General features: G+C 39.3%; 1 protein-coding gene across 8 annotated transcripts in view; it reads left to right on the forward strand.

Moving 5' to 3' along the window:
• The first annotated feature begins 153 nt into the window (after positions 1–153).
• Positions 154–26,676, forward strand: part of VPS13D (vacuolar protein sorting 13 homolog D) — a 96,652-nt gene continuing 70,129 nt past the window's right edge. For 3 of the 8 annotated variants that reach the window (XR_004500055.1, XM_033519304.1, XM_033519305.1), the window contains exons 1-28: positions 154–246; positions 2,648–2,816; positions 3,673–3,750; positions 3,978–4,168; positions 4,484–4,564; positions 4,898–5,014; positions 5,237–5,341; positions 5,672–5,842; positions 6,422–6,522; positions 6,976–7,144; positions 8,544–8,636; positions 9,391–9,601; positions 10,148–10,327; positions 10,540–10,670; positions 11,351–11,423; positions 11,911–12,081; positions 13,231–13,361; positions 13,730–13,862; positions 14,444–16,666; positions 17,021–17,172; positions 17,883–18,917; positions 19,634–19,724; positions 20,271–20,397; positions 21,259–21,439; positions 22,498–22,680; positions 25,227–25,443; positions 25,868–26,078; positions 26,208–26,379. Coding sequence is in view for 6 of the 8 variants with exons in the window: in XM_033519304.1 (XP_033375195.1) it covers positions 2,720–2,816; positions 3,673–3,750; positions 3,978–4,168; positions 4,484–4,564; positions 4,898–5,014; positions 5,237–5,341; positions 5,672–5,842; positions 6,422–6,522; positions 6,976–7,144; positions 8,544–8,636; positions 9,391–9,601; positions 10,148–10,327; positions 10,540–10,670; positions 11,351–11,423; positions 11,911–12,081; positions 13,231–13,361; positions 13,730–13,862; positions 14,444–16,666; positions 17,021–17,172; positions 17,883–18,917; positions 19,634–19,724; positions 20,271–20,397; positions 21,259–21,439; positions 22,498–22,680; positions 25,227–25,443; positions 25,868–26,078; positions 26,208–26,379 (6,825 nt within the window). In the remaining 2 variants the exon portion in view is untranslated. Of the gene's footprint in view, positions 247–2,647; positions 2,817–3,672; positions 3,751–3,977; positions 4,169–4,483; positions 4,565–4,897; positions 5,015–5,236; positions 5,342–5,671; positions 5,843–6,421; positions 6,523–6,975; positions 7,145–8,543; positions 8,637–9,390; positions 9,602–10,147; positions 10,328–10,539; positions 10,671–11,350; positions 11,424–11,910; positions 12,082–13,230; positions 13,362–13,729; positions 13,863–14,443; positions 16,667–17,020; positions 17,173–17,882; positions 18,918–19,633; positions 19,725–20,270; positions 20,398–21,258; positions 21,440–22,497; positions 22,681–25,226; positions 25,444–25,867; positions 26,079–26,207; positions 26,380–26,676 lie in introns of those variants that run through there. The other 5 variants (XR_001524775.2, XM_015648296.3, XM_015648297.3 and 2 more) reach the window with 5 other exon arrangements.

The following is a 26,676-nucleotide window of genomic DNA, read 5'->3' on the forward strand; positions in this document are numbered from 1 at the left end:
TGAGGGCAGTGTGTTCCGGTCCCAAAACCCCCCGGTTTGTACCCATTCCCGTGAGGGCGGTGTGTTCCGGCCCCAGAGCCGCCCATTCCGTGAGGGCGGCGCGGTGCGGGCCCGCCCCAGGGGCGTTACCGAGCGCCGCCCTCAGGGGGCGGTGCCGCCGCCCCATCGATCACTCGGCGCTCCCGCACTCGGGCGCGCCCCCGCGACCGCCCGGCGCGCGCCCGCCGCTCCCCGCTCGCAGCGCAGGTGAGTCCGGGGGTCCCTGGGGGCTCCCGAGGTAGCCCCGAGGGGACACAGGGGGGGACTCGGGGCACCCCCGGCCCTGCTGCCTTTCCCTCCTGCGTCAGCCGCCGCTCCCGCTCCGCGTCTCCGGCCTGAGGGGCCCCTCCCTGCCGCACGCCCCTCGCGGCGCCCCGCCCCGCCCCGGGGTGGGTGGGCGAGGGGCGGCCGCGCTGCGTCCCGGTCCCTGCGCCCCCCGCGGGGCGCCGAGGGCAGCGCCGCGCCGGGCGCGGGGCTCCGAGCCTCGCCGTGGGGCCTGGGGGGGTCCCTCAGGGCCTCCCCGCCCGGCGCCGGCCATTCGCCGCCTCACGCTCCCCGGGGCTCCCGCGGGGTCCCTCCCGCTCCGCCGGGCAAGGTGACCTTTCGCTTCCTCCCCGGCACGCGGTGCGAGCCCACAGGTCTCTGCTGCCGCTGCCCCGCGTCCCCGGCGCTGCCCCGGAGCTCCTTCCCGCCCGGTTTTGGGTAACGGGGCGCTGGAAGAGCCCCCCGCCTCTCCACCGCTGGGCCTGCTCCGCCTCCCCCTGCGGAAAATCGCATCCTTCTTTCACTTTGAGACAGGGCCTGGTTTGGGCTTCGGTTCTCACCCTGACAGTTCTTGTACTGCGTTGTGTTAAGGAAATTAAAACACTGTAATCCAAAAAAGAAAATGCCTTGCTTTTCTTCCCGGGGCACAGCAGTGCGCTACAGAGTTAGAAATACAAAAGCCTTAAAACATTTGTAAGATTCCTGTATGGTTGGCTTTGTCCCACGAGTTTAGGTTAAGGATGTGATGTACTTCATTTACAGTTCTTAGGTGACTTCAGGCATGGCTCGTACACACCAGAGGGTTTCAGTCACTGGGATGCTGATCTCTGCTGTGCTTAAGTGTTTCTTAAAGGTCCTTTCTTTGGTTCCAAACACCTGTAGATTCCTTTTCTTGCTGACTTTTTTTTTATTAACGACAGTGCAAGAAAGATGACTATATGCTTTTGTTAGATCATGAGTTTCTTGTCACTTTAGAATAAAAACCTGTAATATAAGCTGGTGGCCCAAGAGCACGAATGCTTAGTCTTTATTATGTGGAATAATAGTATTGTTTTTCAAAATCGTTGAGAAATTTTACAAAGGCAAAACTTTTAAAACACATTTTATGTGAAGCCGTGTGACTGAGTGAATTGAACTTGCCTCTGCTGTTTTTTGTTTCATTTTTCAGGACAGCACAATTTCACTTTCAGCCTTTAGAAAAAGTCTTTCATTGCTTGCTTAATTCTGATTATTTAATTTAACTATTAGTTAAATATTTTCATTGCCTTTTTAACAATAAGTGAAAGTTTAAATGGGGCTGCCTGAAGTCAAGCAAACCTCATAACGAGAAAACTTTAAATCTTAATGTAAAATTTAAAACATGACTCTTGAAGCTGCCGTTTCCTTCTGTTGTCAGCTGTAAATAAAGAGTGCATCTTGCTTTTCTGCTTTGCAGAATTCAATGGTTTAGGCAGGTATTTGGGATTGGGAGAATTTTTTTAAACATAAAATTGATAGATCTATTCCATTCTAGCCTCAAGAAATGGCCTACAAGCTTTTTTCCTTACTGTACCAGGCTTCACCCTGTCCTTGCAGGAACTATGAGTAGTTTTGCAATTCAGTGGTTGAAAGGTTGAACAGGGACCTGGGGATTTTAATGCCCTGATTACCCCAGAAGTTGAAGCAGAAGTGACTGGAGAAGAGTGAAGGGAAATGTTCAGGAATGTGACCAGTGGTGCTTCTCTAATGTAGCTTTTTCACTCTTCAGTGCAGTAATCTCTGCTGCCACTTTCGAGACCTGTTGCAGTAACTGTTGATGAGCTATTTTTGGGGCTTGTATCTGATTACTTCCCACACACACGCTCTCCCAAAAAGGGGTTTGAGTAGGGTGAGTTGCTTCACAGATGTCGTGTAAGAATTCTACAAAAATACAGGAGGCTTCAGGATGTTAATTCAGACCAGGCTGCCAAACCCAGCATGGTAAAAATATTGGCAGCAGAGGTCAAGGAGGCCAGCACAGACTTCAGATCAGCATGGATCAACATCAACAATTTTGTCCTTTCCTTTTCTGGAGGAGGACTGTAGATTTGCCTTGTTGATTATTGCAACAAATGTAATGTTTTGGTTAGAAAAAGCATGTAAAGATGAACTTCACGTGCAAATGGGAGTGGTGTGTGATCAACAGAGCTCTCTGTGAAGCTGATTTGACACAGGGCATAGGATGAAGATTTTTTTGAGGTAGAAATAAACCTTAGTGCTTTTACTTCTCTTTAGATAGATCACAGTAAGAATTGAAGTGACAGTGATGTCAGCTCTGCTGAGAGTGTATAGTTCAGACAATAATTTTCTTATTTTTTTCTTTCAGACTGAGACTAATTATGGAAGAGAAATCCAGAAAATGACAGAAAAGCATTAATTTTCCTCTTCTAGGACAGTCATGTTGGAAGGATTGGTAGCCTGGGTCCTCAACACCTACTTGGGCAAATATGTCAATAACCTGAATACAGACCAGCTTTCAGTGGCACTTCTAAAAGGTGAGGGAGGCTTTGTGGTATTTTCTGTACTGTTTTCATATTGTCATTTAGAAAAGCATTATGTTTTTGTAATAACTGGAAGGTGAAATAGAAATAATCATTAATATAGTGTTTAATGTCTGTATGAACTCTTTAATAAAAAGTTTGGTTCTAGAAGTTTACAATGAACAGTAAATGATTCTATGATCTTTGTTGCTCTTTATCAACACCCTTAAACCAATTTACATAAAATTTTCAAAAGTATTCTTAGCTATCTTAGCATGTTGAATTTATGTCACTTTATCTTGATACTGTTCAGTAACTTCCCTGTTGAGGGACCATGGCAGGAAGTGTCCTGCAGCCTTTTAGTGCTCGTAGTTACTCCCCTGTAATCTGCTTTGTGTCATGCTGCATCCACGGGTTTTGTACTTTGTACAGAGTCCTCAAATCCACGCTTTCTGTTCACCCTTTGCTGCTGTTATCTGCTGCTTCTGGTGAGAATGTTTTGCAATACTCCAAGGCTTTTCTCTGTGTGCTTTTCACAATACTAAGAAAAGAAGTATCTGTTTTGAAAAGACAATAAGGAGAGGTTTTGTCTGTGGCTACAACGAAGTTCAGATCTAAAACCCCACAGAAGATTGTTCTGAGATGACTTCATGAAATAGTTTGAGCACATGACATTGGAAAATTAACAAGTGTATTAAGTAACCATTGTGATCGTAACACAACCTGAAGTGGTAGGTTGGTTGTTCTCATTAAATCCCATGTAATTAAAAAAAAAAACAATGCCAGTCATTTTAAGCTTACAGTGTTCAAGTTGGCTTTCTTTAACATAGTTTTGCTTAGGAGACTTCTCTTTTTCTTCCACTTTGTATAGGTGCTGTTGAATTGGAAAACTTGCCACTCAAAAAAGATGCCTTAAAGGAGCTGGAATTACCATTTGAAGTAAAGGCAGGTTTGTATTTTGCTTGTGTGTGCAGGACAGATATTTTCTAAGCAGGAAGTATTGCATGTTTTAGAGGACCTGTGAGTCAGAGGCTTGAACAAATGAGGTAGCCTGATTTTTAGGTTATTTCTATTTTAGCTTGTTTGTTTCTTACACCACTTTTTCTTTGAGTATTTTCAAGGGTGATAAAGTAAGTTTTCACAGAAATCTGATCTGTGTCTGTTTTGTTTATTCAGGTTTTATTGGCAAAATAACACTACAGATCCCTTTTTATCGTCCACATGTGGATCCATGGGTGATATCTGTCTCAAAACTGCACTTAATTGGTGCACCAGAAAAAACACAAGAGTTTGATGAGGAAAGGGAAAAGTTGCAAGAAAGAGAACACAAGAAAGCCCTTCTGCTGGCGCTTGAAGAAAAATGGAAGGTGAGTCACACTTGTGTTTCACAGTAAAGAAACCTCTGTGGTAGATGGATTGTATTTAAGTCTCCTAACAAGAGAGGGAAAAAATGCAGAGGAAATGGAGTTAGAATTTGATTTGTAGATGCTGACATAGTGCAATTTCTATCCTACCACCCCTCACCATTACGTCCTATACGTCGGAGATGTGTAAATATTTCAAGTTAACTTGTTGAGTTTTTCTTTCTCCCTGTTAACAGTGATTTCAGTGTAACAAAGTATATTGTCTCCTCACCAGCTGTTGCAGTGGTTAGTAACGTTTATCTGGGTTTCCTCTTTCAGAAAGAACAACAACAGAAAGGGGAGTCTTACTGGTACTCAGTTACTGCATCTGTAGTCACAAGAATTGTAGAAAACATCGAAGTAAGTCTTTGCTTTTGAGTGGTTGGCAGTTATACATCTGCCTTTGAAATGGAGAATAATTGCAGGATAGCAAAAAAAAGTACAGTGTGTTGTGAAAGTGGCTGATTTTTGGGGAGAAGGGCAGGGACTGCTGGTATCTGAGGACAAGGCAGAACTAGGGGGTACAAAACCAGAAATGAAGAATAGGGTTTCTGTTAGGTTAAATGTCTAGTAGAAGTTTTTTGGAAAATTGCAGAAATTAAATATTAAATAGCTTCAGCATTAATGAAAATGCTGTTATCTGCTACAATGATGTAAATAGTATATCTCTAGTAATGTTTATTTTCTGTCCAGTTAAAAATCCAGGATGTGCATTTGAGGTTTGAAGATGGTCTCACAAATCCCTCGCAGCCGTTTGCATTTGGCATCTGCATCAAAAATGTCTCAATGCAAAATGCAGTGTTTGAACCAGTAAGTGCAACTTGTGTGTACAAGAGCAGCTCAGATGGGATGCTGCATTTTATGGGTGTTAGCAAATATTCCAAAAAACATTTTGGAAAGCATTTTAAAAATCTTTTGGTTGTTGTAATAAATAGATTCTGAGCATTTCATGTTTTTTATTGGTATGTAGAACTAAAAACTACATGGCACATGGTATCTGATCTTGACTTTACCCCTCTTCTTCTACTCTAGGTGGAGAAGCTGATGCGGAAAAAACAGTTGGATGTTGCTGATTTCAGTGTTTATTGGGATACCAGTTGCACTTTACTGGGTGACCTGCCTCCTGGTCAGCTACAGGTACATGAGGGAGGTTTTGCATATGAAAGAGAGGTTTTTGTTAGTTTCCTTTCTGTACTACAGACCTGATTGATGCAGAATTCATTGGATCTGGTCTTTTAAGAACAGCAAAAGTCTATGGTTTCATGCATTACTGATTAGATACATGTACAACCCACAAAGGCTGTGCTGTGAAATAGCTTCTTTTACTTTTGAAGAGAGAACATGTTCAAGAAGCTTTTTCCAATGGACTGGCCTGCTAATAAAGTACATTCTAGTGCATAAAACCAGTGCATCCTAGTGACTGTTGTACACTCACTTCTTAGAGATCAATTTGCTTGTAACCCCCAGGAAGCAATGGATAGAAGTATGGAAAGTCGTGATCATAATTACATCATGGAGCCTGTCTGCACTTCTGCTCTCCTCAAGAGGAATTGTTCTAAGGAGCCTTTAAGATCCCGGCATACTCCACGGCTGGAGTGTGACATTCACCTCGAGACCATACCCCTGAAGCTTTCCCAGGTAAATCCCAACCATTCACTGGAACAGCCATCATAAAACTGTGGCAGTGTTTGTGACAGCTTAAATGCTGTTACTGTAACATAAAATTAATACTCTCTGAAAGATTTTGTTTGGGAGGCAGCTCAAAGAGATATGTTGAATAAGTTGTTTTAAAGTCAAGCATTCAAAATTACTTATGTTCCTGAAACAGGTTACTGCAAAAATAATCAAATTGTTGTTTGTCTATTGTAGTAATAAGGAGGGTGCATGTTGGGGTGGGTTGGTCTGTACAATATGCAATAGCAGCTGATGTTATGTTGATAACCTGACATGGAAGATTTCATTCTGTGTATTTGTAAATAAAGCCATAAGTGGGATGTCACACATGAAGTACTAGTGGCTGGGAGAAGATATATCACACTGGGGAACAAAATTGTGAATTATGATTAACGTTAATCTTAATTCTGCACCATGTGCAGGACATTGACACCAGTAAACCAGACCTGTGGTTGGGTTTTTGGCTGGGTTTTTTCCTCTTCTGTTTTCCTGGGAAAACACTCCAGTATCACCTCACTGATCCATGTGTTGTTTCATTAAAAGATGCAGTATCAGCAGATCATGGGATTTTTAAAGGAATTGGCTAGAAAGGAACGACAGCTTAAATTCAGGAAGTGGAAACCAAAGGTTGCAGTAACAGAGAAGTAAGTTCATCTTCATATGTGGTGTTGTCAGCTGTATTAGAAAAACTAGAATGAGACAACTACAAAAATATACATAATAATCATATATTAGAGATTCAGTTTTCATGTTTCGTTCTCCTACCTCAGAAATCAGTTTTAAATATTCAGATGTAATTCAAATGTAAAATTATCCTTACCTGAGGCTTTCAATCCAGCCTGTGTAACTCTAAATTTTGTTGTCTGTGCCTGATAAGTGGCAGCTGGACTAGATCCCAGTGGAGTGGTGGGACCTTGGGGAGTTACACAGTCTGTAGGACCAGCCCATCTGTGCTGGCTCCAATGCTGCTGCTTTTCCTGGCCACTGGCCCAGTCCTTTTCACTGAGTCTCCTGGACCTTTCACCAGTTGAACATGTACTTGCCTTAGGGTTTTCTTAATTAAATACTGATAATACAGTAATTGAAAATTGTTCCAGCTGCCGGGAGTGGTGGATCTTTGCTCTGAATGCAAATCTTTCGGAGATCAGGGAGCAGAGGCAGCGTTCCACGTGGGCGTTCGCACTGCGTCGGGCCCGGGATGCCGTGTCCTACACGGACTTGTACTACAGCAAGCTGAAGGGGGAACCACTGTCTGCTGCAGACCAGGTATTTGGATTTGAGTTTCTTCTACAGTGATGGTTAATCATCTTACATTTGGTTTGTTTTGTCTTTTCGTGTTTAAAATGTGGCCAAGTTAAGAACCATCTTTACTTGTACCGCAGGTCGTTTTCACTGAACTGACTGTCTGCTGACCACAGCTTTTAATGATTTTAATGATGAGGCCTGGGCTTGTGGGAGGTGTGTAAGCTGCAGGGTTCATGTGTTTTTGTTTTGCACTGCAAAAAGCTGTGCAAAAAAAGCTGGTTTTTGAGCTGTAACCAGTATTCACCAAAAATAGCATTAACTGCTATAGAATGCCTGTGACAGTTGGTAACATACTTTCTTAACTCATGTTCTCTGTAGATCCAAAAGGTATTTAAATACCAGAGATGTGTCTACCCATATACTTGGGTAGATAATTGGGAAAAATTGTGATTACTTGACAGTGTGTTTATGGTTTTTTGGGGGGTTTTGTTAGGGTTTTTTATTTGTTTTGGTTTTCCAAGTTTATTTGAGGGTGAATAATTTAGTGCCCCTAATAATGAACCTATAACCTACTTCAGAAAGAAAAAAAAACATGAATTAACTGCTTTTTATCTTTAGGTATACTGGGGGACTTTTTCTTCAAATCAGTTCAGGGCACCATGTACCACACCTGTATTAATTAAAGGTGCAATTATATTGATACTTTTAAGTTGTATGTAATCCTTAGTTTTGTTATTTGGGTATGAGCTGTAGGAGTAGGTCAGTGTACAGAAAATCTTCATAGTACCTGGCAAAACCAGAGCTTGTATTGTGTTCAGCAGAGCTGTGAAATATAACAAGGGTAATGGCAGTGGACTAGAAAAATGTCTTTTGCTTTGTCATGTCATGACAAATTTTTTTAGACTTGGGTGAATCATCAGTTCCCTCAAACAAGTTGTTAATCAGTACAAAGAAGACAACATGTCTGAGTAACTGACTATGAATACTACATTGTCCTAATTTACCCAGTTCATTTCCTCCACCTTCTTTACTCAAGACAGAAGCTTTTTTTGCTCCTGGCTAAGCAAGGCGTTCTGTTAAATCAATTTATTTTCCCCTGGTTTAATTTTTTGTGCTGCAAATCTTGCTTCTTATTTGTAACAGGAGGATATAGTTGTGATTTTTTCTTTTTTTTACAGTCCTAAAATAATGTATTTTACAATGCAAATAAGCTTTATTTATAATTCAGGGGAATGTCAGTGTTACAGTTGCCTACATGATTTTGATTAATTTTTGTGTGCTGAGGTGCTTGGATACGATCATTAATGCCATTTTAGTTTTTTCAACAAGTCCCTAACTCAGTGCAGAGATACTTGACATGTTTGTGAACAGGATTCTGTACTCCTTTAATGCAGGTATTTTACCTTTTTTGTCTTTGCAGGCAGAAATGCATCGTATTGAGGATGAGCAGACTTATGAAGAGTTGAAGATTCTGTATGAGATAGTTCATAATAAATTTCATGACTTAGCTGAGGTGAGAACATTCTCTGTACAGAGGAATATTTGGAATTTTTAAGTGATTATCTGAAGTATTGTTTTTCTGGAGAGCTTTAGCAGGTATTCTTGTTGATTTTGAAGTGTGGCATTAATACTAAAATTGCAGAAATGCTCAGTTCCTGAAGTTTTTACTGTTGGGTCACTTGCACACTGAAATCTTTTGTCTTGCCGTATGATGATCTTCCCCAGCAGGATCTATGCCAGAATTCTAGGTCAGGTACTCTCCATCTTTAAAAACAGAGAGTGGAAATGAAAGCCTGTAAGAATATTTTCCCAAAATAAACATGTGGCAGGAGTGAGCTTCATGGAAATAACTTGGAGAACACACTTCATTAAATATGGACTGATCTCCATAACAACACCACATCATCTCTTGCAAATACAAATGCTAAAATGTACAGCTGTGCTTTATGGAGTCAAATGACTTGTTTGGTTCAGTGTTTCTAGACTAAGATTTAACCAGTAATGTGTGGCTTCATGTGTGTATAATGTGTATAATGACATGCATATTTATATATGAATATGAATATGAAGCAGTTAAGTGATGATGTTTGTTACTTTGCTGCTGCTCTCCTCTAGGCTGAGTATCAGTTGAGACTATCACTGCTGGGCAGCTGAGCAAATAGGAGTTGAATTTGTGTTTTTATTGTGGTGGTTTTTGTACACACCAACAGCTAGTGGTGCTCTCTCACTCAGCAGCAGTAACATGTATGCTTTGAATGTTCCAACAGAGTGTTAAAGAGCCTTTGCCTGATTCCATTGGAGGTTCCCCTCCAGCAGAACCTGCCCACAGCAGCAGCTCTGGGATGCTGCAGTACCTGCAGTCGTGGTTTCCTGGCTGGGGAGGTTGGTATGGATATGCTCAGCAGACATATGAAGGTGAACCTTTTGAAGGGCTGCTGCCAGACACGAAGGAGCAGTGGAATCCTGAAGACATTCTGGGTATGGAAACACAGGGTTTGCTCCCATGGTTTGATACCTGGTCCAGGTGGGCAGAAGGAGCTCTGGGCCTGTTAAAGGATTCTGTGGCAGCTGATGTGCCCAGGCTGCAGAGCCTGCCCAAGCTCAGCAACCTGGGCAGTGTGTTGGAACCTGGACACCTGCTTATTTCCAAAGCAATATAGGAAAGATATTTGCTTCAATAACTTCAGTAACTATCAGTCAATGAACTGATAATTACTGTCATTTATGGCAAAGAGCTTTGGGACTTCTGTTCAAGTGTGTGTGTGGGGTCATGTGGGTGTAACAGGAATAGTACTGGCTTGTTGGGGTCTTTGTAAATTCAGGCTTACATTACCTTGATTGAAATAGAATTCTATGTAATATTCAGGTTTTTTTAAGGAAAAAGGTATATCTGCTCTATTTTTTGTTTCTATTTCTCCTTCCAAGAGATAGAAAAATCTCTGTTTTCATATTCATAGGAACTTGTTCTTCAGTAGCCCTCGAGAAACTTAATTTATTTAACATGTTGTTTTTGTTTTTTATTAGGTACGGATGATTTTTTTGATCCTGCTGCAGATGCTTCCAGCATGAATACTTTTACCAAGAGAGATCATGTTTTTGCTAAATTAAATCTACAGCTGCAGGGTGGTTCTTTCACTCTCTTGCATAGGAAGAAAAAGATACTGTGTGCAGAAGAGACTGCTTTTATGCAGCTGGAGTTTTCAGGTATTAACCCCATTTCTGTTCTTTCTTAAAAAAAATGAGAGCTGCCTCACAATCATTGTACTATATAACAAATTTTCATGTTGAATTTTTGAGTAGAAATATATATAAAGACTTCAAAATATTTGCTTGTTGGACAGTATTTTTTATTTGTAAAATTGAAATAAAATGTACACTGTACTAAAACAAAAAAAATTTATGTATTTATGTTCCAGGTGTAAAGATCTTGGCAGAATCCCTTCCTCGCAGAAAGTCTTCCCTTCTCAAAGTTCAACTTGGTGGTCTTTTCCTGAGGGATTTGGCAACAGAAAGGACCATATTTCCTGTTCTTGTTTTCCCAAACCCTGTAGGTGAAAAAAACCCTATAAGTTACTATGTGGGATGCATAATTGTGTATGAAAATAGTCATATTCCAAAACTCAAAATATTCCTTATCCCAGAAAGGGAAAACAGAAGTCTCAAGGAAAAGTTTCAACCCTTTGAATTTACTTTTTCCCTCTCTTTCCAAATATCATTTGTAGAATTCTTCATTTTTATTCTATGTGCTTGTGACTTCAGCCTTTCAGTTATATGTGTTGAGAAGATGATAATTTGTTGAACAACATTTGATTTTTGGAACAATCAGTATTGCTGCTTAATCAGTGATTGTTCTTTTCCATAAAGTTCTGAGGCCCAAGCAGTGATTCTGGTTTCACCTGTATACTGATGCACTAAATGCAGAAGTAAATGCTAGAAAAGGTGTCAAAGTACTTTTCTGAGTGCACAAAATTTGAATCTACAGCCATGAGGATTTCCCATGTATTTTGTACTTTGTACTGACTTTGCACCTAAAGAGTTCAGCCTGCAGGAGTGGAGAGTGTTTGCACCTTAGTCACATTGCCTTCTTTTGTTTGACCATGTCAGGGAAAAAGTGCATGGAATAATCTCAGACTGTACATATAGCTCAACAGAAAAGACTTTAATGCTTATATCAGGTGGCTTGGTTGATTTTATCTAAACAATCTTTTTCTTTTAAATTCTTATTAGCAAAAAGAGGTTGGCTGCATGTCTTCCTTTGGACTCCAAAGTTTGTCCTCAGAAATGACTAATCAGAACACTGGTAAAGATTTCATTTTATGTTTGATGAGATAATTCCTACAAACCAGAAATTTCAAAACTAAGTGCCTAGAGTCTGAATTTGTGCAAATGCTTTTTGCAAATGGTAAAGATAAAATCATAGAAGCTTTATTTATGATGTAAGGGTGCATGCAGGTTGACTGTAAAGAAAGGAAGAAATTATGTATTTCAATAGGAGTTGCACTTACTCTTTGTTTTGGTTTAAGAAGAAATAGATAGGAGTTCAGCATTAGAACCTAAATTATATAAATGTTTTTATATATATAAACTTCTTGAATTCTGTTGATTGTAGAAGTTGATCATATTACTTCCTTTTGTGTTACTGAAGAATTCTTACACACTTGTATTTCCCCAGTAGTACCAGTTAAAAATCAGTTTTTAAATTCTTTGGGAGTTGTTTTTTTGCTTTTGTCTTATTTGTTTGTTTTGGGTTTTTAACAGCTGCTTTTTGTAACTCATTTTTTATTCAGTTGCAGATCCTGATGCCCCAGTATTTGAGATGCTTTATGAAAGAAATCCCATTCACAGCACTTTTGAGAGGCGCCTGGAAGTCAGTACCAGACCTCTAAATATTATTTACAATCCACAAGCCATTAAGAAAGTAGCTGACTTCTTCTACAAGGGAAGGGTTCATACCTCAGGTTAACCTTTAATGTGTTTTTTTGGTGGGGTTGGGGTTCTGTTGGTGGAATTACATCTTTTCTTGTCTTTGATTTTTATTTATTTTCGTTCTTAGAAATATAAAGCACTAATCAAAGAATCTTCACTTGAAGTTCAAATTTAACAATACTCACAGTCTTGTCTGGAGGGGTTTGTTCCTTTGCTTATTCTTTGTTTAATTGAATCATTTTGCTTTGGCAGACTCATGCAACTTCTGCTTAAAAATTGAAAGTTGCTGTTATGATCCATGTTCATGTCCCCTAAATTGAAATGCATAAATAAGGAGAGAGAACTTTTTCCTGTAATCTGCCCTGACAATAGAAAGAGGTTTTTTGAGAGGGCAATTAAAAGAGTATTTCTATAGTAATGATGTAGAGGAAATACTGTTTTAATTTCTGTTGTATTTTTTTGTTGATGAGATTAAGGCTGCCTTTTGTTACAGCTTCTTGAGATACCTTGATTTTTAGATTTGAACATACTGGTTCTTCAAATTTCTAAGTGCAGCAAGATTTAGGGTTTTAGTACCTAAGGCTAAAGTGGACACCTTTGCAGTTCTGGTTGTTCAGTTTCTGAGGAGATGAGAGGTGTCAGTAACATTAGGAACATGAAAATAGTCTTGAAATACCAGTTGTTTTTCTGCTGATTATGGTAAATACCAAAAGATTCAAGTTACCTGGTATAAAAGTGGATGTGACACCTTTTCTCACAAGGTGAGAATATTCCATAAATATTCAAGTTTAAAACAAACAAACCAAACAAGCAAACTAAAAACCACTGCCTACACATGCACATCTTAATGTTTAGTAAGAATTTCCTCTGTGGCCATAATTAGCACCCTTTCTGTCTTACTCAAATTTAATTACTTGGGCTGAAGATCTGTGAGATAAAGACCAAAAGATGGATTGGGAAGTATTTTTTTAGTGGGATTATTTGTTTTATGCTTAAATACTTCATTTTATTGTGCAACAGCTTGGTGAATATGCACAGACAGTGACTTTCACCTGCTCTGTTTTCCTGTTCTGCTAAACTTTTACTGCTAAAATTCAAAATAAATATTTTATCTTTTTTCCTTCTGATTCAATAAAGGGTGAACAAAGTTATACCTAGTCAGTTTTCCCTCTCTTGTGCAGGTTTTGGTTATCAGTCTGAGTTAGAGGCAAGAGTGGCTGAAGCTGCCAGAAGACAGTACAACAAGCTGAAAATGCAGACAAAAGCTGAAATCAGACAAACCATCGATCGTTTATTAGTTGGAGACTTCATTGTAAGTTTTTACCCTCAGAATGTTTATGTAGACTTTTAATCTTTTGGTTTAGGACTTGGGGCTCTAAAGAGTGAGGTTTGGGTGATGTTGTTTGTGTGATGAGCAGGAGGGGAGTTTTCCAGGTGTTGTTGTAGGTTCTTTTTGCTGTCAGTCAGTCCAGGCTTGAGGTTCAGGGCATGTTTTCACCTGCTGAAAATGTTTTTATTGACTGCAGTGGAGTCTGTGGTTTAACAAGGTACCAAACCTGAGTGTGGCTGGAGTTTGTGACAGTCAGCTCATCAGGAGAAAAAGTGGCTAATTTGATGTTTCACATGGCATTTTTTGGTTTTTGTCTTGTGGGCTGTTATATCTTTCTTCTTAACTTTCAGGAAAACAGCAAAAGCTGGACTGTGTGCCTTGATATCTCTGCCCCTCAGGTGATCTTTCCTGATGATTTCAAATTTGCAGATCCTGTGTTAGTTGTTGTAGATCTGGGAAGAATGTTACTCACAAATTCTCAAGGTATGATCTAGAATTCTTGTAACTTTCCTTTTCTTTCTGTCTTCTTTCAGAATGTCAGAGCTTCAAAAAAAGGGTAAAAAAGTACAGGGAAGTTTTTGGGGGGGTGTTCCTGCTTTGTAAAGTAGAAAAAAATCCTTAAGATAATAAAATGAAAATTAGTATTAGGCAACAAAGCCAGTTGGACAAAACCTTCTGGTGATAAAAATACTGTAGTTAAGTAGCTCTTACCTTTCATTTGGTTTTGAAGATCAGAAGAATTGCATGGGAAGAGTAATGGGTTCTTTTATGCCAACTTGGTCAAAAGTAAATCTTGCAGAAAGTGGGTTAAAAATGAGACCAAAGTGTCTTTTAATAGCTTCTCTACTGGGTTGTGACTGACACCTCTGTGAATGTACAAGTATAGTAGGTTTCTTGTTGAGGAAAAAGGAAGTGACAGTGGAAGGAAGCAAGGACAGTACCAGATATGCTTTGTGTTAAAAAAAAATAAGACTTAAGACAGGATGATCAAGTAATCATAGGAAACATCTGAGGAGGGAGGAGAATACTTTTTTAAACTTGTTTACTGTTTTTTTAATCCACAGAAGACTCTAAGAGGAGTGCAAGTGCCATTTCTTCAGAAGTCAATGAACTGAGTGATGAGGAATATAAAACACCTCTTGCAACTCCTCCCAATACTCCACCTCCAGAATCCAACACCAATAGTGGCATCAAAATGTCCGAATTTACTGGAGTAGAAATAAGTGAAGAGCAGCTACAGGCACACTTAATGAGTAAAAAAATGTATGAGAGATACACTCTTTCTTTTATGGACCTTCAGATCATGGTGGGCCACGTGAAAGACAACTGGAAGCACGTTCAGGATAGTGATGTGGGTCCAACTCATGTGGTGGAAAAATTCAATGTTCACCTGCAGCTGGAGCGCAGACTGATATACACATCTGACCCAAAATACCCAGGAGCTGTCTTGTCTGGCAACCTGCCAGACTTGAAAATTCACATCAATGAAGACAAAATCCTGGCTCTGAAGAACTGTTTGTCACAGCTGAGTACATCTGAAGCTAAGTCTTCAGATGCCCTCCATTTAGGGAAAGACAAGATTTTTGCAGAGGTAGACCAGTTTGGCAGTTTGCACGATTCTGTAATGAATCTAACACAGAGTGTTGTCATGCTGGAGCAGCACACTCGGGAAGTTCTTGTTGAGTCCCAGCTGCTTTTGGCTGAGTTCAAAGTAAACTGTATGCAGTTGGGTGTTGAGAGTAATGGGCGATACATCTCTGTGCTCAAGGTTTTTGGCACCAATGCCCATTTTGTGAAAAGGCCTTATGATGCAGAGGTGTCCCTGACTGTCCATGGCCTGTTACTGGTTGATACTATGCAAACATACGGATCAGATTTTGATCTTTTGATGGCTTCTCATAAGAACCTGAGCTTTGATGTGCCAACAGGAAGCCTTCGAGACAGCAGGGCTCAGTCTCCAGTTTCTGGACCACATGATGCACATCCCATTGATGGTGCTGGTTTGGCAGAGAGATGCACTACAGCCTCCAACACCTCACCTGGTAACAGTGGAAAAGATCAAGAGTCCTTGATAAAATTGGAGTATCAGTTTGTGAGTGCAGAATGCCCATCGATGAACTTGGATAGCAGTCTGCAGGTGATCTCTGTACAGGTGAACAACCTGGATATCATCCTTAACCCAGAGACTATTGTTGAACTGATTGGGTTTCTCCAGAAATCTTTCCCCAAGGAGAAAGAAGATTCCAGTCCTCAGCCTTTAACAGCTGACATGGAGAGAGATTGGAGGGAACAGGAAACATTCCAGTCTACTTATGCACAGAACACAGAGGTAGCAGTTGATATTCACTGGTTAAATGTACTCCTCCTCAGGACAGTTGGCATGACAAATGGAGAAAAATACGGCAGAAAAATTGCAACAGCCAGTATTGGTGGCACCAAAGTCAATGTCTCCATGTGTAGTAAACTGGATGTGAATGGCTCTCTTGGGTGCCTTCACCTTATGGATCTGACCCAAGACAATGTAAAGAACCAGTATGTGGTGAGCATAGGGAACACAGGGCGGTATGAAAATCTAATTGGCGATGGAAATTTCTTGGAATCTTTTTTCTTTAGGCTTGATGATGGAAATAGCCTTCCAGATGCTTTAAGTTTCGTTTTCACAGAAAAGTCGAAAGAGGAGTGTTCTCTCAACCTCAAAATGGCCTCCTTGCACTACAACCACTCAGCCAAATTTTTGAAAGAACTGACTTTGTCCATGGATGAGCTGGAAGAGAATTTCCGCAGCATGTTGAAAAGTGCAGCTTCGAAAGTTACAACAGTCTTGGCAACTAAAACTGCTGAATACAGTGAAATGGTTTCTTTGTTTGATACCACACCACGATCACGAGATGTTGCCAGTGCAGAAGATAACGAAGGCGATGCATTTGGATCACAGTCCCTCAAAGCTGATACTATCAAGCTTATATTAAATGTAAACATTGAATCCCCAATTGTCTCCATACCTCGAAAGCCTGGTAGCTCTGAGCTGCTTGTAGGTCATCTAGGACAAATATCTATTCAGAATTTTGTACCAGGAGAAGATGAGTCCACAAGTGATAGGCTGCAAGTTGAAATTAAAGATATTAAGATGTATTCATTAAATAGTAGTCAATTTACAAACAAGAAGGTGCCTGCAAGTGAGATACCCCATGGGCCACATTCTTCATCAGGTTCTGCCAGCATTAACAGCCAGGAAGAATCTCATTTTACTCGTCATGACTTCTTTGAATCACTACACAAAGGCCATGGTATGTTAATCAGAGGAGTCTTAATTATAATATGAGTAGTATATATGTTAAAAATGTGTATTGACCATAGGTCTGATTGTATATTCTGCTGCACCCATCCTACTGAAACACATTGGTCAGTTTTAATGACAATGGGCTAGTTATTGTATTTCTATCCATTTTTGGTCTCCTAATCAAAAGCAGAATGGTGCCTTTTAGTCAGAAATTGAGCAAAACATAACCATAAAACCTTAGTCCAGCATTGCTCAGATTCTGAGCAAGTTCAATAGCTACTGTGTTACCTCTTCCATACAATATTTATGGCTAATCAGTTCACTTACTCTAATGTTGTTTTAATTTCACTTTCTCTTAAAGCTTTCCACATTCTGAATAACACCACCATCCAGTTTGAATTGGAAAAGATACCACTAGAGAAAGATTTGTATTTAACATTTCCTCTGTGTAATGAAGACTTTGAAATATCAAGCATTATGAAGATTGAAGGGAAATTTGTGAATCCTCTTCAGGTACAGAAATGTAGTTTTCCACTATCAATATAAAAATATTTCCCTGCATAGAAGTTAAGTATTTTTCAGGCCAGTGTCTTCAGGTTTAACATGTTGGTGGTTTAGAAGTCAGATCCTTGGTTACAAGAGACAGTCTTAAGTCATAATAATAAAAATGACCAATATTTAACCATGTTTGGGGACATTTTAGACATCTTTATGAATTAGTTTAACTTTTTCTTAACTTGAGCACAGAAGGAAAAGTGTCACTGTCCAAATAAGTTCATTTGCAGTTCTAGTTGAATCCAAGAATTAAAAGGCCATTTTCTTGAAAAAAATCTGTGCAAGAGCAGAGGTTTTTAAGCAGAGAAAACTGAAATTTCTAACACTGAGGAGACAAACAATGCTGGCTAAGTAGAATGTTTGTTTCATACATTACTGTGTAAGCTCAGGTGGTGAATTATTTGTAACTAACTCTGTGTGGATGATTTCTGCCCAGGAATACAAGGTATCCTATCCAAGGATCCCATCCCATGTGTTTCTGGGTGGTGTCATCTTGCAGAGCTAATACAGAAGAACTGTTTTGCTTCAGTTTTACATTATTTTTTTCTTGGATGAACTTAAAATTTTTGTGGTTTGGAATTCCACTTAGGAATTTTAGAGTATATGTATTGATTGCATTAATGTAGAGAGCTCCAATGTGGTGATTATTTCTTTTCTCTACATTATAGGTGGTGTTAGCAAAACATGTGTATGAACAAGTCCTTCAGACTCTGGATAATTTAATTTACAGTGAAGACTTGAACAAATTTTCAACCACTTCTGTATCTCCAACTGGTCTTAGTTCTCCTTCAGCATCACTTCACAGTACAAGCACAGACTTCTTGAGTGAACGGAAGGAAAATGGCTTATTCAGCCACTCTAGTTTTAATTCTGTTCCAAACAAGCCCTTAGCTATCAGGGAAACAAAATCTTTTACTCAAATTCAAGCAAACTTCCACATCTCAGAGCTCCAGGTCCAGTTAAGTGGTGATCTCACACTTGGGGCTCAAGGGCTTGTCAGCCTTAAGTTTCAGGATTTTGATGTTGAGTTTGCCAAAGATCACCCTCAAACCTTGTCCATTCAGATTGCCTTACGTTCCCTGCTGATGGAAGATCTCCTGGTAAAGAAACCAGACTCTAAGTATAAGAACCTCATGGTGTCCCGTGGAGCACCCAAACCATCCAGTTTAGCACACAAGGAATATCTTTCACAGTCCTGTCCCTTAGTATCCAATGCAGAATATCCAGATATGCCACGTTCCCTCCCTTCCCATATGGAAGAAGCACCTAATGTCTTTCAGCTCTACCAAAGACCAGTTTGTGCCTCCCGTAAGAAGCAAAAAGAAGATGCTGATTCTGAGTATCCTCTGACTCCACCTCCTTCTCCATCAGGAGACAGATCCAAGTTGCCCTGTGGAAAAAGTAACTTTGATGATTCATTAGTTCATATCAATATATTCCTAGTGGATAGGAAACATCCTGAATTTTGTTCTCGCTATAGCAAAATTAACCGTAGTGTAGATGTTGATTTCAATTGTCTAGATGTGTTAATAACTTTGCAAACTTGGGTAGTGATACTGGATTTCTTTGGGATTGGATCCACTGCTGATAACCATGCCATGAAGCCTCAGCCTGAAGATACTCAGCAGACAATCAAAGCAGAAATAAATTCCTTGTCAGCTTCTCAAGCCCAAGAGCCTGTAAACACTAAGCTGGATCTAAAGGTACACTTGAGATGCAAAGCAGTAATTGGATTGTTTGTCATAAACCATCTGGTTTATAGAAGATTTAGGTGACATTTACATCATGTGTTTTATATTCTAGTGGGGAGTGTAAATAAATGCAGAAACGGTTTTAAAATGTGTAGATGTAGTTGAAGAAAAAGAGTTATAGAAAAGCAGAACATTTGCAAAATGCTCCTTTGCTCTGTTACCCTCTCTTTAATGAAGAGAGTGCTTCAATATTAAAGACCTAACATGCTGCAGTTGACACTGTGCTGTTCTAGGTACTATGGAATTTATTTATGGAAAAAAGTCTATATTTTATAAAGATATATCCATATATGTTTATGCATCTATATGTATAAACATGTTTTTTTAAAAACACATGATGTAAGTGTATATAATATATCTTTGCCCAGAGGCTAATGGCTTTGCCCTGTGGTCTAATTTACATGTGACAAATCTTGAAAGAGAAGAAGATGAAGGTAACAGTGCTGGGATTTGTTCTTCTCCTGATCATTCTGAATTGCTTGGGAGACCCATGCATGTGCAAACAAGGCATTAAAAAGGTTGCTCTCCTTCAGTGTCTCCCAGTCAGATAATTGTTGTTTGCCATTCATGTGTTACAGTGAAATTGTCTTGGAAAAAAAGCTAAAAGAGATGTTCAAGCTCTGAAGTCATGTTTTTCATACCAATTTGTTCCTCTTTTGTTTGACCAGGTCCATTCTTTATCCTTAGTCCTGAATAAGACAACCAGTGAGCTTGCTAAAGCCAGTGTGGCAAAACTTGCAGCTCACTTGGAAGTGATTGGTGAGTAGATTGAAGGGCTCAGGTTGTTTGCAGCTTAAAATAAAATAAGGTGTGCACTGTAATTGTGATTTTAAATGTTTTTATTTTGCTGCTCGTTGGGTTTTTGTTTGTTTTTTCTGGGCAGAATGTACATTCTCCTCCCACTGCTTCTTCCTTTGCTTTTATAGGGTGTATTTTAAATCATAATTTAGATTATGTCAAACCTTTCATCATTTTAGCTACAATTGGCTACGATTTTAATACTTAATTTTCACAGAGCAGAACAATAGTTTTTATTACTGTTCTAAAGGAAAAAACAATGAGTTATATCTAAGTTTCACAAATCAAAGTGGTGTAATCACATAATGTGTGTAAAGCCTAGAGTAATATGTGTGTTACTATAATCTTTGTAGCAGAAACAATGGTTTTCTTTGAACTTGAGGTTTAATGTTTAATTGTATTGACTTAATTAATTACTTGTAATGAGGGTATCCCACTAATAGAAACTTTTGGGGTTTAGGAACTGATCTGTGTTTGAGGATCCTGATTCTGTCCTTTGTTTTGCAGAGGGAGATTTAGCCTTGCAGGGAAGTATTGGAAGTCTGTCCTTAAGTGATCTTACATCTCACGGAGAATTTTACAGAGAACGTTTCACTACAAGTGGTGAAGAGGCACTCATTTTTCAGATCTTTAAGTATGAATTTAAACTTTTTGTTACTCAATATTAGCTTTTCACTCTGTTAACTTCCAACCCTCCAAAAAACCCCAAAAGTCAAACAAACCCAAAAAACCCAAGCCCACAACTGTCAGGACTGCATGATGGGACTCTTGGGACTTAGAATATTTTCAGTTATAAACTTAGGATTTTTAACTTATCTTTGTCTTGCAATGTACAATGAAATGGAAAAGGAAAAGTAGTATTTTATTTCCTTCTAAAGCTGTATGAAAGTATTTACATGATAGTTTGTTCCTACCTAAAACAGGTTGGTTTTTTTTTAAAGTTGGAAGAGGTTTTCAACTGATGAAATAGATTTTCCCTTGCTCCTTGATTTTAGAATAAGGGGTTTACTTTTGTCATAATGTAAATTTGAATTTGTTTATTATGTTTTAAGAAATGGGTCTTGTGATGTTTCCTGGTTTTCCAATTAATCAGATTAGAGATTATCCAAGTAATGTTACGGAATTGATTTCAAATATGACAGCACACTGATACAGAATTGAATGTACACATTATCCTGCAGTGGAGTAGTTGCTTTAAAAGCCACTGTTCTGATAGATAATCACCAAAAGTCTATCTGGTATGCAGAGATTAAAATTCCAAAATGGAGAATTTTCCTATCTGCTCAATTAAAATTCAACAGCACTTAAATATACAAAATTTAGAAGTAATTAACACAAACCCGACTTTCCACGTCTGCAACTGAAATAGTGTTAATTACATGCTGTGAACATTAGTTAAATCTATCTTATTATTTAAAATGCAGCAAAATGCCTTAGTTCTGCTTCTAAAATGTAGCTAAAGATGGGTAAATCTGACTTCCACCCCTTCTCCCAGGTACGGGAGGCCGGACCCGCTGCTGCAGCGGGAATGTGACGTCCGTGTGTCCCTGCGCATGGCCTCTGTCCAGTATGTGCACACCCAGCGCTTCCAGGCCGAGGTGGTGTCCTTCATCCAGCATTTCACTCAGCTCCAAGATGTCTTGGGAAGGCAGAGAGCAGCGATTGAAGGACAAACAGTATGTCTGGGCCTTTTTTTTATGCTTTTTTATGCTTTTTTGCAGCTGAAATGTAATATATAATTTAGGTTAATGCATCAGGTCAAGTGAGTTGAAATGGTGGGAGGTTTTAGAGTTTTGGTGTTGGTAGAGAGTTCTCAGGCTCATCTTGTAGTCATGAAACCTTAATTAGGAGCATCCTGCTGCTGTTTGAAGGTGCAGAATACCAAATTTGCAAACTTGAGTGCCTGGTGATGCCTCAAGGCATCACTGGTTTCTGCAGGATGCACTGGACAGAAAGGGTCAAGGTTTTATCTTGCTTTATTCTTCACTGTTCACCAGGTAATAATACTGAATTAGGAGAGCCAGGTGAGAAGTTGTGTTCCACTCAGGTGAATGTCTCTGATTTAGTTTGATGTCTGGTAGGCTGAGGAAATCAGAACTTCTGCATGGTAGAGTGTATGAATATAGAGATTGTAGAGCAAGATAGAGTCTATCAATATAGAATATATAGGGCATGATAGAGTGTTTCAATAATCAGGCCAGCCACAGACTCCACAACCTAATGTGGGAGTAATTAATACAGTCTTCTTTTAATAGAAGCTTCTCATAATTGAAGGAAAATCAGTGAATACTTGGATATTAAAATGCCTCATTGTGTATCAGGTGGGAAGTTTGAATCTGATTTTGAAACATCTGTTCTAAATGATGGGGCTTTGCTTTTTGCAGATAATTTTTCTTAAGTAGCATGTTATATAGTGAGCTGAGTAGTGTCTGTTCTGCCTCTAATTTCAGGGGTGAGAGGGCATATCACTCCTGAGTGCTGCATCTCTTGCACACATTTTTCCTGTTTACATCATAACAGCTTTTAAATGAGTGTTTATTCTCTGCCTAAAACAAGAGTTTGAGGAGTTTTTGTTGGTTGCTTTGTTGTTGGTTTTTTTTGGTATAAACTCTTATATCTTAATTTTGTAAATCAAGGGTAGTGATCCTGAGTTCAGTGCTAATCAGTGGGAAATAATCACCTGCTTCCTGCAATTTTTATAATTATTTTTTAAATGTAATTTTGCTCTTTTCAGGTGAGAGATAAAGCCCAGAGAGCTTCCCGAGTTCTTCTTGATATTGAGGCTGAGGCTCCTGTTCTTCTTATACCTGAGAGCTCCAAGTCTAACAGTCTTATTGTAGCTAATCTGGGAAAACTGAAAGTGAAGAACAAATTCCTGTTTGCAGGAATGCCAGGCACCTTTTCATTAAAGAACAAGGTAGGAACATTGCTTCTTAATTTAGCAGCTTGTAGTTTTGCTAGTTCTTGTGGATTTTATTTCAAAATCAAAATAGTAAATGATTCTTACATTTTACTTTATATATTGAATTTATAGTTCTGGTAATGAGAGTGTGTGCCAGTGTGCTGGGAAACCTTACAGATTTTCCTTGCTGCTGATTGTGCTGTGCTGCCTTTCCTGCCTTGAGCTTCCAGCCTGAGGCATTGGGGCAGGTGAGCTGAGTGTTTTGAGAGAGCAGAGGGAATAAAGGAGGCTGAACTCACTCCAGCTGCTCTGGTGAGGAAGCAGGACCCAACAGGGTGTACACCTGAACGTGGGACAAAGATGGGCTTTCAGCTCACCCTCTTTGGTTACTCCAGCTGTTCAAATTTCCACACTGTGAACTGCAGAAGCAGGGGTCTGTGTTGGCTCTAACACACTGGAGAACAGAATTTGGTTTATTTTTTCCTGTCTGCTCTCAGTGAAACTGAGTGTGCACAGTTGCTTTGATGAGGTGAAACCTTGGGAAAGGTTTCCAGTGGCTGTACACCTGGCAAAGCACAGGAGTGGCTGGTGCTGCTCTTGAGAGATGCAGCCACAAAATTTGGGATAAGGAAGATGCATCTTGGATGGCTTTCTCTGTCTAACCCATTCATCAAAGTAGGGAGTTGTCTGGGAACCCCCTAATGCCATTTTGAAGGGATTAGAAGTTAGATGGACAAAATTGCTGCAGTGGATTTGTGGTGTGTCTGTTGCCTTCATGTGATTGGTATCTACCTGTGACTTTGCTGTGAGGAGCTAGTGGACTGTGATGTTGGGTTGTTTCCTGTACTGTAGTGTACAAGTACAGGTTTGTAAGCATTAGACTCCTAAATTAACATTATAAGTTAAAGACAGCATGCACAATAATTTTATTTCAGCCTAAAAATACTGTGTTATGTAGAAATGTAGGTGTTTGGAATGGGATTAGGTGGGGTTTGGCATTTTTTTGGTTGGTTTTGTTTTCATTTTTCCTCTGTCCTATGTTTATTTTTGAGGATCGGATTTTACAAGGCAATGCATACAAGGATCCTGTTTTATTTGAGGTATTTCACATCTTTATAGCAGTGTTCAGGTGCTCCTCATTCATTCTATAAAACAGAAAATATTCTTCTGGAATTTAGCACTTAAAGCTACTGCATTTATTAAAATTTATGTTTCTGTTCTAAAAGTTTTGCTGAATTCTATAAGAATTGGATGTAAAGTTTTTGTGGTGTGGTTTTTATGCATGTCTGAGGAGCTGCTAATTTGGATTTAATTGCATAAATTCATAGATTTATAGATGATGTGATGATTCTCCTTTGCATGCACTTTTCAGTCTTCTCTTTACAGTATGAAGTTAAATGTTAATATCCTCAACTTTTTTTTTTCCTAAAACCCTTGATTGTGTTTACAATTAATTTTTCCATTTTTTTCTAATATTTAAAAACCATGTAAGGCAAGAAAATATTAACAATTAAAATCAGAGAGGAAAGTTTATGATAGGGATTGATGTGACATCAGGAACTGGATACAGAAGGAAGATGGTAAATAATAGTAACAATACAGGGGCAGGGGCAGGGTGAGCAATCTTAGAGTAAGGGCTGAGTAGATCACTAAAGATGATTGCAGTCTGCATGTGGGACACGAGGTTAATTAAATTAATTGAAATGATTGATAGATAAATCCCAAAATTGGCTTTGGAGTATAAAGGTGGTGTGTAAACCTCTTCCACCAGACCAATCTCAGAGTGGTTGGGGTCATTCCATCACAGGAGGCTGTCAGATTGGTCAAGCAGGATTTTTGGGAAAAGAAATTTCTAATGTTGATGTGACTCTTTTTGTAGTGGAATTTGCAGGTTTTTGATGCAAGACAGCTCATGGATTTCCACTGGAAATGAAATGTGGTGGTGGGGAGATGTCTAAAATATTTTACATGACTATAAATGAACTTTTCTTCTTTCACCAGTGAGGAATTTACCATTAAATGGAGAGATTTATCCAACCTTAAACTGCAGGAGAATTTTGGGACACATTTTGGTGTGTCAGCTGAAGTATTTAAAGTGCATAAAATGTGCATGTATAGAAGTGTTAGTTCACATACTGTAATAAAATAAGAAGTTGATGACATGGTCTTGCAGAAATAATAGTATATATTTTTTTCATCACCTGAGAAATGGCTTTAAATATTTAACAGTCTTTATTCTGCAGAAATGTTTAATATCATGACAGTCTTACCCCTCTGTTTTGGTGTTAATTTCATTTACATGAGAGTTTTTCAGTTTTATGCTTATGAATTAGTTTCTCACTGAAAAGATTCCACAGCTTTTGGAGGAAGGTTGCTGAAATAATCTTTTTTTACAAAGAAAATGTTCTCATCTGCTGTTAAGGCAATAGGAGAAAAGTTTGGCCATTTTTTTTGCAGCAGAAGATACTGGAATTCTGGTAATTTGTTTCAGCTTGAACCTTGGTGCATTGCTTCCTTAGAATTTAAATTAAAAATCTAATGTTAATTTCTTTCATTAACAGGATTCAGTTCAATTTTCCTCTCCTATGGGAACCCCAAAACACAGCATGAAGAAAACAAGTGCTGATGAGTCCAAATTAGCTATGGAAGGATTGGTCATGAAAAAACCATCAGGGACAAACATTCCTAGGCTGAAGAGTGAGCCTGCAGTGAGCACATCGAGTAAGCAGCCAGGACAGCCATCAAAGCTGCCTGTTGCCCCAAACCCTGAGAGCCCAGGTATGTGAGAGCAGTAGGATGGTTTTGCCTTGTAAAATACTACAGTGACATATTGCCTTTATGTGACACTGAAAAAGTATGAGGCTCTGAGTCTGAAGATGGTAGATTGGAGAAGAAATGACTTCTGAGCTTTAAGGCTGAGTTTTTTCAGCTGAAAGGATTAGGGAGTTATAGTTCAGCTTCTGGAAGAACAGTCCTGCAAATTGGGTGTGTTTTGACATGCATATTGCACACATACAGTACATTCCTAATGTAAGTTAGGCATTTCTGTGAGTGAGCTTGGTATCTGATAGTTACAGATATTGATGAACATGAACAAAAAAATAAAAAATGTAAAATAAAATCAAAACTAAAAGTAGGTTGCATTAGTTTTGAGCCCATTTTATTTTTCTTCCTTAATGTGTTATCTCCTGTGTACTTGCAGAGGATCACATCTGCCTCTTAGACTGCATTGTGGTTGATCTGCAGGACATGGACATCTTTGCTGCTGAAAGATACCAGAGAGAGTATTCCAAGGCTGTGGAAGACACCATTGCAGATTTGAGCTTTCCATCCTACTTGGTGAGGCAGACAGGAGAGAGCCTGCTGACAGAACCCTTCAGACTGAAGTTAAAAGTAGAGAGAAACTTGGACAAGTGAGTTTAAACAGGGTCACTTTGTGCTGTCACCTAGAGCAGTGTTTTAGATGCCTTTTGTTGTATCCTAAAGGAATTGCCTGCTCTGTTGGAGCTCCTGGAAACGCTGAGGTTTCCTCTCTGTTGCAGGGAGCTGAGTCACACCGTTGCAGACATTTCAATCCATGGCAATCTGTCCTCAGTGCACTGCTCTCTGGATCTGAACAAGTACAAACTGATCCGTGGGCTGCTGGAGAACAACCTGGGGGAGCCCATCGAGGAGTTCATGCGCCCTTACGACTTGCAGGATCCAAGGATTCTTGTAAGAGGAGCTACATGCAGCTGAAATTCTCTTGAAATGTCTGGGGGTGTGTTCATTTTGCTGATGGCAGCAATGTTCAAAGGACAAATAAGCTCTCTAGATCAGTGCTGTGAAAATGAGTCATTTTCAAGTTAAAGGCCACAGTGTTGTGAAATGTACCATTCCCCAATAATGGTTAATGAAACTCTTTGGAGAAGAAAGACACCACACAACAGCTGTTTACATTTTTCTGAAATACAGTTTAATTCAGAGATGAAAGTTAAACAATTGCTCTGAAAAAGAATGTTGTTGTTTTCC

The sequence above is a fragment of the Parus major genome, chromosome 21 (assembly GCF_001522545.3).
Source record: "Parus major isolate Abel chromosome 21, Parus_major1.1, whole genome shotgun sequence".
NCBI lineage: Eukaryota > Metazoa > Chordata > Aves > Passeriformes > Paridae > Parus > Parus major.